The 18,040-nt window shown below is 36.5% G+C and overlaps 2 protein-coding genes across 5 annotated transcripts; one reads left to right on the top strand and one right to left on the bottom strand.

The window, feature by feature from the left end:
- The first annotated feature begins 46 nt into the window (after positions 1-46).
- On the top strand, positions 47-7,176 carry ankdd1b (ankyrin repeat and death domain containing 1B). Of its 4 annotated transcripts, none has more exons than XM_027138604.2 (16): positions 48-268; positions 688-788; positions 1,354-1,452; positions 1,566-1,664; positions 1,772-1,876; positions 2,417-2,521; positions 3,298-3,399; positions 3,583-3,681; positions 3,801-3,839; positions 3,959-4,057; positions 4,994-5,092; positions 5,521-5,619; positions 5,714-5,809; positions 6,096-6,297; positions 6,753-6,884; positions 7,023-7,176. In XM_027138604.2, exons 1-16 carry the CDS (start codon positions 97-99, stop codon positions 7,076-7,078), a joined length of 1,704 nt encoding a protein of 567 aa, XP_026994405.2. In that variant the 5' UTR covers positions 48-96; the 3' UTR covers positions 7,079-7,176. The 4 variants fall into 4 exon arrangements, with proteins under 4 accessions (XP_026994408.2, XP_026994405.2, XP_026994407.2 ...); XM_027138606.2 differs by having other exon boundaries at positions 3,301-3,399; XM_027138607.2 differs by lacking the exon at positions 3,801-3,839 and having other exon boundaries at positions 47-268.
- Positions 7,095-14,125, bottom strand: poc5 (POC5 centriolar protein homolog (Chlamydomonas)). The gene is made up of 13 exons (XM_027138609.2): positions 13,974-14,125; positions 13,458-13,541; positions 13,178-13,298; positions 12,955-13,047; positions 12,687-12,862; positions 12,010-12,186; positions 11,707-11,811; positions 10,728-10,907; positions 10,401-10,566; positions 9,533-9,681; positions 8,667-8,786; positions 8,341-8,526; positions 7,095-7,789 (listed from the first exon to the last, which is right to left on the bottom strand). The coding sequence occupies exons 2-13, from the start codon at positions 13,539-13,541 to the stop codon at positions 7,646-7,648; spliced, it is 1,701 nt and encodes a 566-aa protein (XP_026994410.2). The 5' UTR covers positions 13,974-14,125; the 3' UTR covers positions 7,095-7,645.
- Between the last annotated feature and the right edge of the window lie 3,915 nt (positions 14,126-18,040).

Raw genomic sequence — 18,040 nt, forward strand, 5'->3', positions numbered from 1 at the left:
GTTTCCTTGGGTGTAACCACCCTTCAGTAAATAAACCGAACCACTTCATAAAAGTTTCTGTTAAAAGCAAAGAGCTTCCACTGCATTCAAAACACCATGGAGGACAGAGTTTTAGCATTGAAAAGCAGAATAATGAAGCATCCCTTGATGAAAAAGGAAAACTTGAATCCTAAAACATGGCTTAATTCAGATCATGTTAAAGATTTCACGGATTTTGTCCTCCAGAAAGAGCCAGAGGCAGACAAAGATTTCGATCATGTGGAGATGTGTAAGTAAACTTACTTAGAAGCAGCATGAAACACTTTTAAAGTTGAATTGATTTTGATCATTTTGATAGGGACGTAGGTTTGGTACAGTCTATGCCGGAGATTAAGTATAATAAACATTCTTTTTGGAATATGTATTCTTAGTGATCTGATTGCTACTAGCATAATAAACCTCCATAATAAGACAATGGTGAAGTGAACTTAAACTCATACTTTATTTTCCTGGAATGTTCTTCTTACAAATAAAAAAAGAAAGGAGATTTTATTGTTCACCAATTCCTTGAGTGAATCATTAATGGTCACAAAATCCATAAGTAAACGCCTAAAACAAATACTGTTTTTGTGTACTCTCGTCAATATGTATGAGAGCCCAAACAGCCAAGATGGTTCATTTTATAGGTCGTTTGCTTCTTTGCTCTAGTGCTAGAGACAGAAAAAGAATACATCGAAGCAGCAAAAAGGAACGACGTGGAAACCATGAAGCTTCTGGGACGAGGCGTAAATGTTAATGCTAAAAATGTGGTATGTCAATAACATTATTTGTTTGTATTCTATGCAGCTCTTGAAAAATCACCAAGCTATAGCTCGTATCTGCCTCAGGGGCAGCATATCACTCCACTACTTAACAGCTGACTCACATGTACCTTCAAATTTCCTAACAAAATATACACCGGCTGGTTGTCAACCAGCTAGTTATCCACATAGCTAGCTAATATTAACTAGCCAGAAGGCTACCTAGCAAAACCCATAGGATTCTACATGGAATAGCAGTGTTAATACATTTGCAAACATATTTAAGAAAGTTGATGCTATTTAGAAGTAAATAATGTTATTTGATAGTTGTACAAGACTCTCTAAAGAAACCCAGAACAAAGTGCTTTAAAAAAAAAGAGAGAGAGAGAATTCAGAGTAGAATTTATTTAGAAATCTATGAACCAAACACTTGAATTGCCCTTATTTCTGAGTAGTTGCTCAGAATAAGCTATTAAGAATATTCTGCTTTTGGAAACTTATTGCGTGATATTGGGTATTAACTATATTAATGTTAATCTAGCATTTATTCTAACCCACACTTGCTGCCCGTTAGCACAATCGAACTGCTCTTCACTATGCTGTGGCCTGCAAAAACAAAGAAGCTACTGATCTACTGCTTAAAAGAAGAGCAAAACTAGACTTGCAGGACAAGGTATGGCATATAATGTTACACTCAAATGAGACAGAAATACTCAGAGTTACACTGATTTTAAGGACATACTATACTGCATCCAATTTTACATTATCCTACATCTCCAAACACAGCATGGAGTCACTGCTGTTCACCTCGCTGCATGGTTTGGCAGTTTGGAAATCCTGAAGTTACTTGTGCAGGGTGGTGCTGATCAGAGGGTTGAGAACCTGGTAAGGTTGTGGTCATCATACTAAATTCATTATCTGTATCATTTTTCTTGTACAGAAATATTATTGACAACAGAATTCTAGTTTAAAGCATGTCATTCTGCCCTTAGGAAGGAATGAACATGATGCACTGTGCAGCTTTAAACAATCACACTGACATCGTCGCATACATCGTCGATGACCTTCAAATGAAAGAACTTGACAAAGAAGACCACGTATGACATCATGGTTTACTCTTTTATTTCGAACTGCTAATGAGAAGCTACAGTTTCTTATTAAAAATGATGAAAATATTAATCAGAGGTTCTCTGGTTTTTAACTACAGTGCCCTATTTCCATGAGCTTTTAAGCCAAATACCCAGCAATCCAGATTCTTAAAAAAAGAGAGAAAGAATTTAAAGTACTCAATAATAACAATTACTCCTACTAAATTACAATTACAATTAATACATTAATTTTCTTTTAAATACTTCACTTTTTAAAGTTTTTTTTTTTAACTGGGCCTGTACTGTCATTTGTCTTAATAATATAAACATACTTTTTATATTTATTTACTGCATAACCATTTGTGCATTTTTTTAAATATAAATTTTGCATTAATTGCATGTCTCATATTTATGTTCAACCTTTGCCAGAAACATAAAACATTACTTATACAACTAGTTCCAATGAACTTTAATTACTATTTAGTTACTATGAGTAATACATCTATTAAATTATACCACTAGTGATACTTATTTATTGATGTGTGTTAGCATGGAAACAGGCCATTCGCTCTAGCAGCAGATCATGGCTGCGTGCGGATGCTGCAGATGATGATGGAGGCACCTTACAATATGGCCACTATGGAGGAAAATCAGGTCCATGTCACATATTTCTTATAAAATCTTTGACAGTGTGTTCTGTCTTACAGAAAGGCCCTTCATTATAAACGGCAAAGATATATGATTGATTCTGCTATTGTAGTGCCAAATTAATAAATAAATGTGTTTATATTATTATGCTTTTTAATTTGTTATATGTAATTATTTGTCTAGCAAATCTAATTTATTATCTTTGGTTACTATGGTACACATTATATGGCCAAAAGTTTTTTTAGAGACCTGACACTGAAATGTCCTTGTTGAACATCTAATTACAGATTTAGTCCTGATTAATGCGTAGTCTTTTTGGAAGTCTTTTTTTATGCACTAAATTTTGGTACATGGAGTTGCACATTCAGCTTCAAGATTATTAGTGAAGTCATGCTTTGGTGTTGGTCAAGAAGGCCTGCGGTGCAGTCGGTGTTCCAAGTGTTTATTATGGTCAAGGTCATGGCTCTGTGCAGGACACTTGAGTTGTTCCACACTAAACCTGACAAACCCTGTCTTGCAGCCCTCACTTCACGGTTAGTGCACAGGGGCATTGTCATGGTGGAACAGGTTTGCACCTCTTAGTTCTAGTGAAAATAAATTATATATAATATGCTACTAAAGACAAGAACATCCTAGAGAGTTGTGTGCTTACAACTTTGTAGCAACAGTGATCCACATACTTTTGACCATCCATATACTTTTAATTTCTAGGAAATTTGTCCATAATAAGACAAGGCTGTCAATAAAATTACTTCACAGCAATGTTTTTATCCACATCTCAGCAGAAAGGAAACACACCTTTGCATCTTGCTGCTAAGAATGGCCATCTTGGTGCCGTGCAGCTGCTGCTTGATTACTTTGAGGTCCGCAATGAAGTCAATCATGTAAGTATAGAGAAATCTAAAGTTTACAATCTTTTATCATCCAACAATCCTGACGGAAATGTTATTACTGTAGTACTGAAATACCTTAGTGTTTTATATAATAAAGCATTCAGATCTCTACAGTATAATACACAGAATAAATTTCTTCTTTACTTTGAAAACTCATATAGCATTTGTTTATAGGCTGGGGAAACACCACTGTATTTAGCTGCTGATGGAGCTCATGAGGACTGTGTTTTGGCTCTGCTAGAAGCTGATTGTGACCCAAACATTCCCACTACAGTATGTAAGAAATCCTTTTGGAAGCAGCAAAAGCTGAAAGACTATGTTTTTGTCACTTTATTAGTTACATAATTTCACAAATTACCACCATGACCTTTATTCTTGATATTTGCTTTCAGAACAATACAACTGATTGTGACCCAAACATTCCCACTACAGTATGTAAGAAATCCTTTTGGAAGCAGCAAAAGCTGAAAGACTATGTTTTTGTCACTTTATTAGTTACATAATTTCACAAATTACCACCATGACCTTTATTCTTGATATTTGCTTTCAGAACAATACAACCCCTATCCATTGTGTGTGTGAAAAGGGCTACATGCCAGTAGTGAAGCTTCTTCTTGATCATGGTGTTCAGATGAATGTTCAAAACCAAGTAAGTCGCTAAAACAATTGTTCACTATATCCAGACAAGTTATGATACTTTTCTTTAAGACTGTGCAAATCTAATATGATGTACAGTTTATAATCAGGGGTAGAGCAAAGTACAGGAAAGTATTATATAGGTATTGTGTCAAAGCTTGAGTGTAAAGGAAAAGATAGAGGTAGTGGAGTATGTTTATCATACTGATGTGAAAGTTAGAATGTACTCACGTTTAAATGTAATCAAATATGTAAAATATCTAAAACTGAAATGCAAATTAGATTCACTGTAAATTATTTTTCCAAAATTGTCTGAAATTTTTTGTAGGAAAGTCAGGGTTAGGAATGGAGTAGGGCTCTAGTGCTTTAAACTTTTTCTTATAGCTTTAAAACAATTCAGAATTGTCATGGCATTTACGGAGATTAAGTAAGATGTAAGATTAATATATACCACTTTCTCAGTGATCTATGTACACTATATGGTCAAAGGTAGGTTGAAAATGAACCATTGTACCCATATGTGGTCATTCCAAACCCATATATATTAACACAGAGTTGGTCCCCCTTTGGTTCTTATAAAAACCTTCACTCTTCTGGGAAGACTTTCCACTAGATTTTGGCACATGGCTAAGAGGATTTGTGCTCACACAGTCAAAAGAGTATTAGTGAGGTCAGACACTGACGAGTTGCACGGACCGGTATTCCAATTCATTCCAAAGGTGTTCAGTGGGGTTTAAGTCAAGACTTTGGACAATTTGAGTTCTTCCACATCACATCTTCCACATACCATGACTTTATAGATCTTTCTTTGGGCACAAGTGTATTGCTATTATAAAACAGGTTCAGCAAATAGTATAGATTGTGTTGGAAATATGCTTCTTAACAAATTGCATGGTCATAAATAAATTTAATCTGATGTTAGTTTTATAATATTCTATAATGTTTATAGCACTTACAGACACCATTTCACTTAGCAGTGAAGAACTGTCACACTACAGTGATTGAATTTCTGCTGGAATCTTGCTGTGACACCGATATTACAGATCACGTAAGTTACTATTGCCAAACAACTTCTTAAGGACCAATGCATTTTATTTATTCTTCCATCCTTTAATTATTCATTCTCTAAATGTTCTCCTCTCCATCACTGTCCTTATTTACGTGCTTAATTACGACTACTTCTACTTCCTTCAAAATTCCCTTTCTTATAAAAGGTCAATCCCTCTTTCCCTTAACCTACAGTACTAACTTTATTCCAAACCATTCACTTCCTTTCTAACTTATTATTATTACTCCCTCCCTCCCTCCCTCCCTCCATCCATCCATCCATCCATCCATCCATCCATCCATCCCTCCCTCCCTCCCTCCCTCCCTCCCTCCATCCCTGCTTTCTTCTCAATTCCTTCTGGACTTTGTAACTGCATCCATCTGTTTATAAAATGACTCCATGTTATTTTATGTCTTCACCACCTTTAGCTGGGCCAGACAGCACTCCACATAGCAGCAGAATTGGGCAAGGTGGATGTGATTGAGATTATTCTGAAAGCTGGTGTAAATATGGAGATTAAAGACAGGGTAAATTACAGTATACAGTACCTGAATCCTTATTTGGATAACAACAATTTCCAAATAATGGCATCCTAATGAAGCTATTTGTTTTAAACCACAGCAAGGTAAAACAGCCTTGGGAGTGGCAGCCAGAGCTGATATAGTGATTGTTGTTGACATGATCATAAAAGCTGAAAGATACTTCAGTTGGAGAAAGGTGAGTACTCAAAATGTGCCGCTGAGACCTTTCATATTCTGAAATGAGATGTTATATTAAATTTGCCTGAGTGATTAATCTAATATCATGCTACGTATGCAACAGATTTGTCTTGTTTTTTTGGCTTCTCAATATATTTTGATAAGCAATTAACTAACTAACATGGACAGTAACTATCAGAGACTGTCTAGGAATATTATTGGATCATTTGCCTAGCTGTGTTATTTCAGCACCTGTGTGTTTTTAAGCATCTGACCTTTCTCAGAATTGAACCTTATTGTATTAGCCCAATGCAGAAACTAATGAAGACCTTCAGGATGAGTTTTCGCTAACATTTAAACCGGACCACCATGCTGAGACGAAACAGGTTCGCAGTATACTGTGGAACCTGGCCTATAGGCTTCTTAGCAAGAACGAGTGGAAGAAGCTGGCAGAGCATTGGGCCTTTACTGAGGAGCAGATTGCAGCCATTGAGGAGCAGTGGACGGGTGAGAAAACTTTATTTAGCATGAGGAAATTTTAAAAATGTGTGTGGATTTTGGAGAATATTAATCTTTGGCTTATAACCTTGCCTTATAATAATCTCCTAAATAACTTTCATTAATAAAAGAATCACAAAGAATCGCTGTTGTATAAAATTATTGTATTTATCTTATGCCGATTTTCACCTCCCTAGTCATGTAAGAAAGACCTCTATCTTTGATAGCTATTCAGTTGTTTTGCAAATAAATTTGGCTGAGAACCACATGAGGCAATCTGGTGACACTGCAGTCAACTAACAAAAATCTCAGCATATCACAACAGTGTGTTTTACTGCACATAAATGCAGACATAACGAAGTCCAGTGAGAAAATAAGATCCATCTTCAGGAAGGCTGTGAGCAGAAAAGTGTACATCAGATAATGACTGACTACACTGTAACACTTAGTTGGTGTGTCTTTAGGTTCTAACAGTTACCAGGAGCATGGAAACAGAATGCTACTCATTTGGCTCCATGGAGTGTTAGTAGCTCAAGGAAACCCAGCCAAGGAACTCTACCAGGGACTAATTGCAATTGACAATATCAAAATAGCAGGTGAGGTTAAGTTTGTTGTTTGATCTTTGGAAAATTTATCTCATATGATTTAACATTGTTACTTCATGTATACTAAATTTGTTTATGATTGGCGTACCTGGCAATCTGTATATAAACCTGCCCCATCTGTTCTGACAGAAAAACTGAGAATGGAAGGACAGGACAGCAGTAAACGGAAATGCACAATTTCATGAAGGCTTGTCAACCAAATGTAAAAAATACTTTATTTCACTCATCGAAATCTTGAGAAGCAACAGCATTTCTCAAGTTTACTTCATGTACCATTAAATACATTAATAAACATACCTGTTTCTTTAACTGAAGATTTACATTCATTTTTCCAACACACAAACTCTTTAAAAAATTGTGCATGTGTGATTAATTAAACTTTACTACCAAGAAATCGCAACACATATCATAGCCAGGGACAAACATACAGACACATATAGTGACAAAAACAGGCCATGAATTAAAAAAAAAAAGAAAAAAAAAGACATATCTAAAATTCATTAGTATAAAAATACTTTAAAACATACAGAATGCTTAATAAATGATTATAAACTTTAAAAATGTAATGTTAACCTGAATGGACAATCACGAAAAGACACAAAGCCCTGATTCTCAAAAATGAGGTTTTAACTAAGGCACACCAATTTGTCAGTTAACAAATGTAATCCATTGTATGTCACTCCTGTGACACTCATTTATGTAGGTTACCATGACAGGGTGTGTGTTTATGTGTGTGTGTGTGTGTGTGTGTGTTAGTCCACTACTTTAATGGAGTGGATGTGAAATGCAGAGGACGGCTGTCCCCTGGGCTGGCTGGAGCTTTTAGTGCTGGACACTGTGTGACTCTGTAGAGCAGAACGAGGAAATTTGGCCGCTGTTGCCTGACCGATGGTAACCTGAAACAGAACAGAGCTCTCAGAAAAATGCACATGAAAATGCTGAAATGGCTTTTATTTTTATGGAACTAGCTTTCTAAAGGAGCTATATATATTATATATATATATATATATATATATATATATATATATATATATATATATATATAGGTCAGAAAGAATCTCTGTATTTTAACATAAAATCAGAGTTTTATTTTATTTTTAAATCATGAACCAGTGTTAAAAATTCTGTTTATTTATTTTATGTCTGTTTAATAGAGTACTGTTTATTCTGGTCAGCCAAAGGTTTGTTCATGATTTTATAAATACTGTAAACTTTGACTGGATTTCAGTGGCTGATTACAGTCCTACTGATGGACACGAAAGATCTGTACATGGACACATACTTAAAATAGCAAAACAAGAATAGTTCTTCTCTCTAGGGCATAATAATCAAGTAAATCAAAAACATGTCCTGATAAATAAGGGGAAGGTGTGTAAATTTGCCTTAAGTGCTTTGTTTGTTTTTTTTTTTTTATTTGCTGTTTTACTGTAATTACTATATTTGATACCTGAGAGACAGGGTGGTGTCTCTCCACCACGATGGAGCTCATTGGTGGAACCACACCCATGACATGTACGCTGCCAGGGTTACGGCCTGTCTTGACCAGTTCTGAGCGTCCAGTGATACGTGCAGTCACAGTCTTTGAAGCTTTCTGTTGACCAGCTGTTACTGTGCGTACACTTGTCTGTGGGAACTTGTGAGAAGAAACATAAAAGAAAAAAACAAAACAGCAATGATTTTTCAGCATGCAATGCTTCCTTGATTGATTCTATACAGCTATGCTGAATTAGCATGCATCTGCAATTTATATACTCAGAGATGCTGCCTTTTTACCTGTCGAAGGGAACTTGTCATGCCTCCAGGTGCCAAAGCAGGATTCACTACTGTAGTGGAAGGAAGTGCATCTGTCCTACTGACTGCTGTACTACAGCCAGGCTGAGAGATAAACTGATCCTGCAACAGAATAGATATTGGCTACTAGACACAGAAATAAATTTCAGGCTAGTAAAAATGCCTGTTTAAAAAAAAAAAAAAAGCCATGCGTACAAGAGACTGTACGGGGTTCCTGCACCTTTTGGGAAATATTTTTACTTTATATACATCTTTTCCTTAATATATATCTGACACCTTCTCATTTGTGTCAACAATACAACCTTAATACAACCTAATTACTCTACTAATTAAACCACAACATTCTTTAACCAAATACGATTGGATTGCTTCATATCTTTGCTTTTGGATTCAAGCTCTCTGTTGCAAGTTATGGTCAGGATTAAATTTGTTCAAATCTCTATCAGTGATCTTTTCACATATGACAAAGTAAAATCTATACTCAAATAGGGGACCAAAGTTGTCTGCATATACATATTAGCATATTTAGCTAGCAAAAAAAGAGAAATAAATAAAATGCATTCTTAGTGGATATTAGCCCCAATTTTTTCCCCAATTACCATATGTTGAGCCCTGATTATAAAGCAATTCTCTAAGTAATCTTTCTATGTGTACCAGAGTGTATGCAAACCCTAAACTGGCATCTCAATAGTTGATAATAGATTCAGACTTTACTCACTACAGAAAACAAGAAAACACTTGGATTGACAAGATAAATAAGTCAAGGCACAGGATCATATTTTTTGTGTGGTGTCGAGGTAATAAAATTTGAGGGGGAAAAAAAAGCATTCATAGAGTGCACGTCTTACTGCTTCTCTGTCGTCTGTATTAGTGCGGGAGTGGACGGGCTGCACTGGAGTCTCCATGCTGACTGGGCTCAGACGTGCAGAAGATGCAGTAAAGAGAGGACGGCTGGCCATCGAGCTAGAACTGGGTTCGTCTCCTGAGGGTGGTGCATCTTAAGGGAAAATAAACATTTATTCTGTTACGGTTCACATCCATCTGCAAAAAAAGATGAAAACAAATCCACCCCATATTTACCCCAGCACAACAAAAACTTTCACAGCCATTCAATTCAAAATCACTTTTGACTTTTTTAGTTTCAGTCATACCCAACTAAGAGAGCTATTCATTAAAAAGAATATGTGGCGCATGACATGAAAAGACAGCCTCATGTATTAAATCACAGATATGAATAGCACTAGTGGGATAACTACCAATAGCTCACTTCACTGCCATCCTTCTTCAGTGAAATCAATTCATTAATAACTCTGTGGGCCTATTAGAGACCAAAATAAACCTTGTTGCTATACTGTCATTCAATTGTAGCTTATATTTTTCCCAAAACTACCTTATATCTTTGAGAGATAAAAGTAAGATCAATTTAAGCACATGGCTGCAGCATCAGTATTAGTTACAATATAGGATACTTATATGTACTGGCATAAATAGTGTTGTATCATAGTGTATCTCACAGAAGCTGAATGAATAAAGCAATAAAAGCAGCTCAGAAGGTCAAACTTCTGAGCATCAAATTCAATGCAGAGCATAATTAATATAATTAGTTGCAATGTCTTGGAAATAGCAAAGCCGTATGTTTGACTTGTATGGCCCAGTGGCACAGTTTTTGTACATTTGTTATTGTATAACTTTTTTCTTAAAGAGAGAAAGATTAACCTTGCTCGTGTCTGTCTGTATCTGCAGTGTGGAACATGCTCAGTGCCTCAATGTTAAGAGCGCAGACACCACGCATGAATGCCTTCTTCATGGAGTCTTCATAGCGCTCTTTCTCTCTGTGCAGCCTTTGGATTTCAGCTTGGGCTTTCTGAAGGGCCTCTATGTGCTGAATACACAGGCACAGACATGCACACACACAAACACACATATCCAGTTGAAGTCAGCTATTCGACTAAACCTTGGATCTTTCATTAAACAACCAACAGTACAAACACCAAGCTAGAATCTGTAAACTTTAACTGTAAACAGGAGTAAATATTCTTATACCTCTCCCAGTTTCGCCTCGTAGTCAGCAGAGAGCTGCAGACAGACCTCCTCAGCACGAGCACGGCATGCCCGCTCTGCCCTCTCCCTCCAGCCTCTTTGGATAAGCGAGTGCCAGGCAGCCCACACCTTCTTCTTCAATTGGAGTTTGTAGTGCTGCTCTGCCAATTTACTCGCCTGAGCCTGGTGCACATAGAGGGAAGGAAATATACACATACTGTAGGATAATGAAAATTAAAGGCAAGGTTATCATTCCTTATTTCACTTTTTCCCCAAATCTAGTTTTGAATCTGGTTCTCATATTGTCTTAGTTTTTTTCTTACTGCCACTGCCTTGCTATCTGGTGATATGTAAATTCATTTTCACCCAGGAATGATGACGAATATCTAGTAAGTAGCAGTACCCAAACATTATAGAACTTGGGGTTTAATGCTAAAGATGTTTGCCAATCGTGTGCATGGCATCATAGATTCTGTTGAATAAAGGGGAGCTAAAACGGGAAAGTAAAAATGGAAGAACAGCTTTACATAAGTCACATTAATGTTCATTAACGTAATTTGACAACTGCTCTTAGATTTTTGTGTAAACAGCTTTTTGTATTTTTCCCTCTCAATACAAGGAAGTGTTGGTGTTTTTGTTCATGCTAATGACACACAGAGACACACACACTTCATATGGATTGGAAAAACATTGTCCGTCTTATACCGTTCCTTTTTTGGGGGGAATAGATTCATTATACGCACCCTGAAATTGCATGAGATTCACCATTAGAAAAATCCACATTTAGTACATTTTTTCCACATTTAGCTCAGGAGAAGTGAAATAGGAGGTCATAAAGTAAGCGACCATTCAAAGACAAAAAAAAAAAGCAAAGCTTGTCAAACTCATGCAGAAATATCTATTTAAAGCTGAATGAATAAAGGTCTGTGGAGAAAGGTGATGGCCTTTATTCAGCATGCTACTGGGCTGTCACTCAGTTCACCTCCTCTTTGGCAGCACAGTGCTGGTGTCTCCACTGGGTGAAGCTCCTCATCAGCTCTAGCCGCTCCCGCTGCCTGTCAACCGCTCGTGTCAAATTCTTGATCACCTACAGGGCAAAGAGAGGATGTCACTGAGTCAATCTGAATCTGAATACATTTCTTCAACATACTAATAACTCTTGATATCAGTATACTATAAGCACTAAGATTGGATTCTTTTATATTTGTATTTTGACAGTATTTGATACCATCATAATAGTTATTAGTTAACTCGTATGTCAGACTAAGTAGAGAGTATTACATGCCTCGTCTTTCCGCTGATTGGAGATCTGGTAGGTATTGAGCAGTTCTTTGAGACTATCCATTTCTGCATTAATGCCTGCCACATGAGCAGCATGTTTTTCCCTCTGATTTGTCATCTCCAGTCTGTGCTGCTCCACAAAGGCTATTTTCCATTTCCGAAGCTCCGTCATCACGTTGCTCTACACAAAGATGAAAATACGGGAGACTTCACAGCTATGCGCCATATTCACAGTAGTGATAAATGCATGTGGTGAGGAGTTAATAAAATTGCACATGGTTATTCAGATAGCAGAGCTAAATACAGCCTTTGAACTACTCATACAGCTTACCCGGAAATATAGTGGCATCTCAGTTATCATTGATTCTGACCTCAGATCTAAGTAGATTCTTCTTAAATATTGTCTTGAGAAAGGACCAGAGTAATCACGGAGACTGGAGAGGATCCAATCTCTATCAGATACTGATTGAATAACTTATATTCTGAAAATTATAAACCTGTCTAAACATTACTGTTGATCGTATTGATGGCAGCAAATGCTCTTATTTATGGATTCATGTACAATGCACTAGACTGGTATAACTAATAAACTCACAGCTTACTGTAGGACACTACTTTTTATATACAAATACCAGCAGACAAGCACTTGTAAGACATGACTTTTTTTGAAGAAAGACAAACCTTCAAGTTGTTGCTCCATGTGTCCAAAATGTCCTCCATCTTGTTCAGGTTCTCCTCTGACACAAACATCTCTGTCGCCACATTGATCACGTAACCTGGACTGCTCTTCCCAGATTTGTCAGAATCAGTATGTCTAACTTCTGATCCTCCATCAGACCTTGACCCCACCTCTTCCCCTAAAAAACATGCAATAATCACATCCAATAACAGAAAATATACCAAACTCTGACCTTTGTCATGATGTTTGATGATACATCGTTAGGTTTACCATCAGAAATGCGACTCTGTGGTCGAGATCCTTCTAACCGTGAAGCACAGGTGGCTGAAATCACCTCACTTACAGGTGATGATTCTCTAACGTCTAAAAGAGATCATAGCAAATATGGTAAGGTATTTTATAAACTTCTTGTAAACGGCTTCCAAGTGAATCTACACTCATTTAAATATATCGCTAGTATGCTAAGAATAGTAATGAGGTATAATATTCGAACCCTGAACCGCTTCGAGTCTTGCAGGATCCCTTGAAAACGAGCTGCTCATCAGCTGTGATGGGTTACTTGGATTATACTTTGGAGTGACTACAGCAAAGCGAAGCAGTTCTTCATACTCCTCCTAATGTATTAAAAGATGGACAAAGAAATAATGACAGACTCAGAACAGACATCATGGTTGAAAAATTGCTCTAAAATTTCTTTTCAACACACAACACACGTGAGACCATAAAGTTCTCACCCTCTTTTTTGTTTTATTTTTTTGAGAAAAATAACTCACTTGAAGTTCAGAAGACACTGAGCTGCCCCTGTCTGAATCCTTAGGTAGGTGTGGACTGTCCAGATCCCCTTCATCTGAGGACATCTAAATAAAATATAACAAGAGCGTGTATGTGAGTGTGTGTGTGTGTGTGTGTGTGTGTGTGTGTGTGTGTGTGTGTGTGTGTGTGTGTGTGAGTGTGAGAGAGAGTGTGTTCACTCGAGGTTTAAAACTTAAACGAAAATCTTTTAAGTAAGTTTTAAGCTTCAACTATGAATACATAGCTGAATACATAGTTGCTAGCTAGCTACCTAAACCGGGGTTGATTTTTTTTTTATCGTATAATTATGCTAAAAAAAAAAAGTATAATTATACTGTTTATAATATTTATTAAACCAAAACTAGTGGAAATGAAAACAATATAATGCTAGCAATCCTAGCTAGCTACCTAACAACTCGTTAACTTTAGCGTCCTTGCTAACAACGTTGGAGAAACAAAGCATGACTTTCTGGAGGACACAAAATGACTGTTATTACCTTATCTGGGTGACTTTATTTATTTCTCTTTATTCGTTTTCTTGTGAGCGAATGTTAGAATCTCTACAACACAACCACTGTGTCTGCAGTTTAAACGGTTGAAAAGCCAAACAAGATAAACTCTGATAGGTCAGAGTGTTCGCGTACCATTCATAGACTATTATGATTGGACAAGACGTTGCCTAGGTAACACAGACGCGGAAGCCGCCGTTAGAAAGCAAGCTGTCTATATAAACAACGGTAAAACGTAAAGATTAAACGTCATTAAACTCGATGAAGAGGTAGCAAATGTCTACAAAACACGAATAGTAGCAATATGTAGCACTATAATTTAGGACTTGTTGGTTCACCAAGTAGTTTTTCCTTTAGTGTAAGATTTCAGCAAAGAGGTATCAGTGCAATTCAATAACATTTACAGATTACTGACATATAGACTTTAGTATTTTCTGTAAAATAACACATCTCAAGACCATTCAGGTGAATGAAATGCTCATGTTGTACTATATTATGGCTTCTAACCTCCAGGATTGACTAAAATTAATAATGTATAAACATCTGAAGCATTAAAAGTACAGAAATTCTTCAGGATGTCTTCAGACTTGTATCAGTGACTGATATCAGAAGCCTTCCCAGAACAATGGAAGCTGTTATAGCAGCAATAGGGGGATCAACTCCATCTTAATGCTCATAGACACATATTGGTGTAATGGTCAGATGTCTACATACATTTACGGCATTTAGCAGACACCTTTATTCAGAGTGACTTACAATTTATTTCAATTTATATAACTGAGCAATTGAGGGTTAAGGGCCTTGCTCAGGGGCCCAGCAGTGGCAGCTTGGGGGACCTGGGATTCAAACTCATGACCTTCCCCTCGGTAGTCCAACACCTTAACCACTAGGCTACCTACATCTTGCCATAAAGTTTATGATCACATTTCTACATACCGTGCATTTTGTCTGGATTCCCAACATTAAAATCTTTCTTTAGTAGCAAATGTCCTGTCAGTTTGGTCTCCTGTCATGAGAAGTCGTGGTACTTGCCTCACAGTGCTGTTGTGGAACTAACCCAAAGTAAAATACCCTTGCCTCACAGTGCTGTTGTGGAACTAACCCAAAGTAAAATAAAGCCATTTTGTTCAGGCTTTTAGTTAAATCTGTCTCAGGTCTATTTCCATCAGACCAAGATCCACTTTACTTATTCTTTGGTAAATTAAACATGCAGGTCAGCAGTACCTAGTATTACTGCCATTCTCTTGAATCATTAATATTGGATTGTTGCCATGACAAAAAATGAAGAAAACTCCTCTTATCTTGTAATTACTGCTTGTAAAGTCTAAATTTTAATTATTGTAGTATTACTAAGTACAACCTTATTTACAACCCTTTAACAGAATCCCTTATCATTCTTTAGGGTTGTGTTCCTTTAGGATACGTAGCAAGTGCCGTGTAAACCTTACACCAGGAGAATTAAAGGTTTTACAGGTTTAAGTTTGGTTCTGCATCACACACTGCCAAGACAGTACACTTAAACCGTTTAGATCCAGTGATTATTTAAGTTCTCAGTCCATCCTTTGTCATCATGTAACTGGACTACTGCAATTAATGCCTGGCAGGTCTTCCTCTGTGTACTAATACTTAAAAAAAAGCCAAAATCAGACAAGATAGATAGATAGATAGATAGATAGATAGATAGATAGATAGATAGATAGATAGATAGATAGATAGATAGATAGATAGATAGATAGATAGATAGATAGATAGATAGATAGATGATGGATGGATGGATGGATGGATGGATGGATGGATGGATGGATGGATGGATAGAGTGAGTCACAGTCTGTGTCATATTCCCATATACAGACAAGCATTCTTTTCTGGCACAACGATGATGACATTAACTTCCAATGGCTCATCGAAGAGCTGAGTCATGTGCTGCCCTTAAGCAAAGACTAACGACCTCTAACTAAGCACTTAAGTAAGTACTAAATCTACCTTTAAAAATAAGATTAAAATATTTCTAGAATATGGTGCATATGCACCAATTTGGGGTAAATACTCCACATGCCCTTTAAAATACTACATAATTTTTCTATAACAATATTTTGCGGCTGAAAATCAGAGGCAAAACAACACATTATATCACTGTCCAATGACTTGCATACTGGACTCTATACATACAGATCTTTTTATATTGATGATGAATCACACAAATCATAATTCATGGTAAATATTTTAAATTGTGTCTTGTAAGCAAAAAATTTATCTATGTTGGGGGTTTTGCTGAATGTCTGTATTTTCTTTTCTGTATGTCTGTAAAATACATACAATAAATTAAATTAATGTAAAAAATGTAAAAAAAAACAAAAAAAAACTGTGGAATAAAATTAGTGCATTACATTAATATTTAATTGTCATGATTGTGACTTAGCATTTCATCTGAGCTTTTCTCTGCATGGTTTCTTATTAGCAGGAACACAGCTGGCTCTTTCAGCTTGCAGACACTGATGAACCTATTGCAGGAGCAATATATTTGACACTGACAGCTCATTAAGTTAAGTGCTTCTTGACTTTATATCATTCTGGCTCGAAGTCAGTGTGCCAGCAGACCTCAAAACCTCCTTCTTATTCCAGTCATACAGGAGAAGCACAAGAGCCTACAGCTTTTCAATAAGCTCTCTAAGAGAACACAAATTATTTTAAATGTGTCAATGTGTTATATGCATTATTGATAGATGAAGGATATTGTGGAAGTTTACAAATGATTGTCTATATGGCTGCTCCTTTTAGGGAAACAAGTAGCTCATTGGTCCACATATTTGGCACGGATATACAGGCACAAATTCAGGTTTAAAGCCAGATGGTCTTCCTGACAAAACCTTCCCATTTTATTCCGGATTAGTTTTGGCTTGTACAACCCTCAGTGGTTGGGTTGGGTCCCTGCCCAGGAATCAAACCTAAGCAATTGAAGCAGAAGTTAGCATTGCCACCGCACTGTTCTGGTCAGTGTGGGTTTCTTTTAGGTTCTTTGATTTCTATCAGCTTTATAAGACCATGCCAGTAATCGGACTGTCTATTTCAACTTGCCCCTAGAGAAATTAAAAGAAAAAATCTTATCATCATAACCATAGTGTTAACTCAACTTCTTTGCACATACAATGCAGATGTATGTGTTGTATAATTTTTTTCTTGTTTCACCACCTATATTCTTTTTTCCTTTTGGTTAACAGAAAAAAGTGGAAAAAAAAAAATACATACACTTTTTAAATAAAGGACCCGCTTCCTGAATGCATGCTTAAGTCTTTATTTTCTCATGGTGTTCATGGTCTATGGAAGCTTGTCTCTGATGTTATTACGTGTAATAATTAATTGGCTTATTGCATTGTCACAGGGAAATACATGGCTCCAGTTCCACATAATAAAATAAATGAAGGTTGCAAAATAAAATACATTACACACATAAAATAATAATTTCTGCTGCCCAAGACTTCATACTGTATATTAAAGGATTTGAAATTTCATGAGTAATATTCATTTAAATTGAAACAATGATTACAATGGTTATCTGTAGATGATGCACAAAGGGTATTTGAAATAAAAACCCAGACCTTTGGCATTTGACATTAACATATTTAGCTAATAGCAGTTTAAAATACCCATGCAGAAATATTTCAGCTGTCCCAGCATTCTGTAAATGGCAATGCAGGTTTTGAGAGCAAGCCAATTAGAATAATGTGGGTAATAGCGTTGTCTTTAGTAGTCAGGTTCAGTGCAATCTTCAGTGTATTCATGGCCCGAATCAATAGCTCTGACCCAGCAGTAACATCTTACATCAAGGCATCTGCTATTGTGCATGTTTTGGGGTGTCTGATGCAACAAAAACAGTATGTCCTTACAAAATATATCATAGGATATTAGTAGGCTCAAAGGTATATGGTAAAATAGGTTAAGCAGCAAAAGTAAATCTTGGAGATTTCGGTTTTGTTACAGTCAGTGGTTTACACACAAGTGAGAAAGTGTTTGTATGTATTAATATTATACATTGGCAGCTCAGAGGTGGGGAAAAA

This window comes from Tachysurus fulvidraco, chromosome 9 (assembly GCF_022655615.1).
Source record: "Tachysurus fulvidraco isolate hzauxx_2018 chromosome 9, HZAU_PFXX_2.0, whole genome shotgun sequence".
Lineage (NCBI taxonomy): Eukaryota > Metazoa > Chordata > Actinopteri > Siluriformes > Bagridae > Tachysurus > Tachysurus fulvidraco.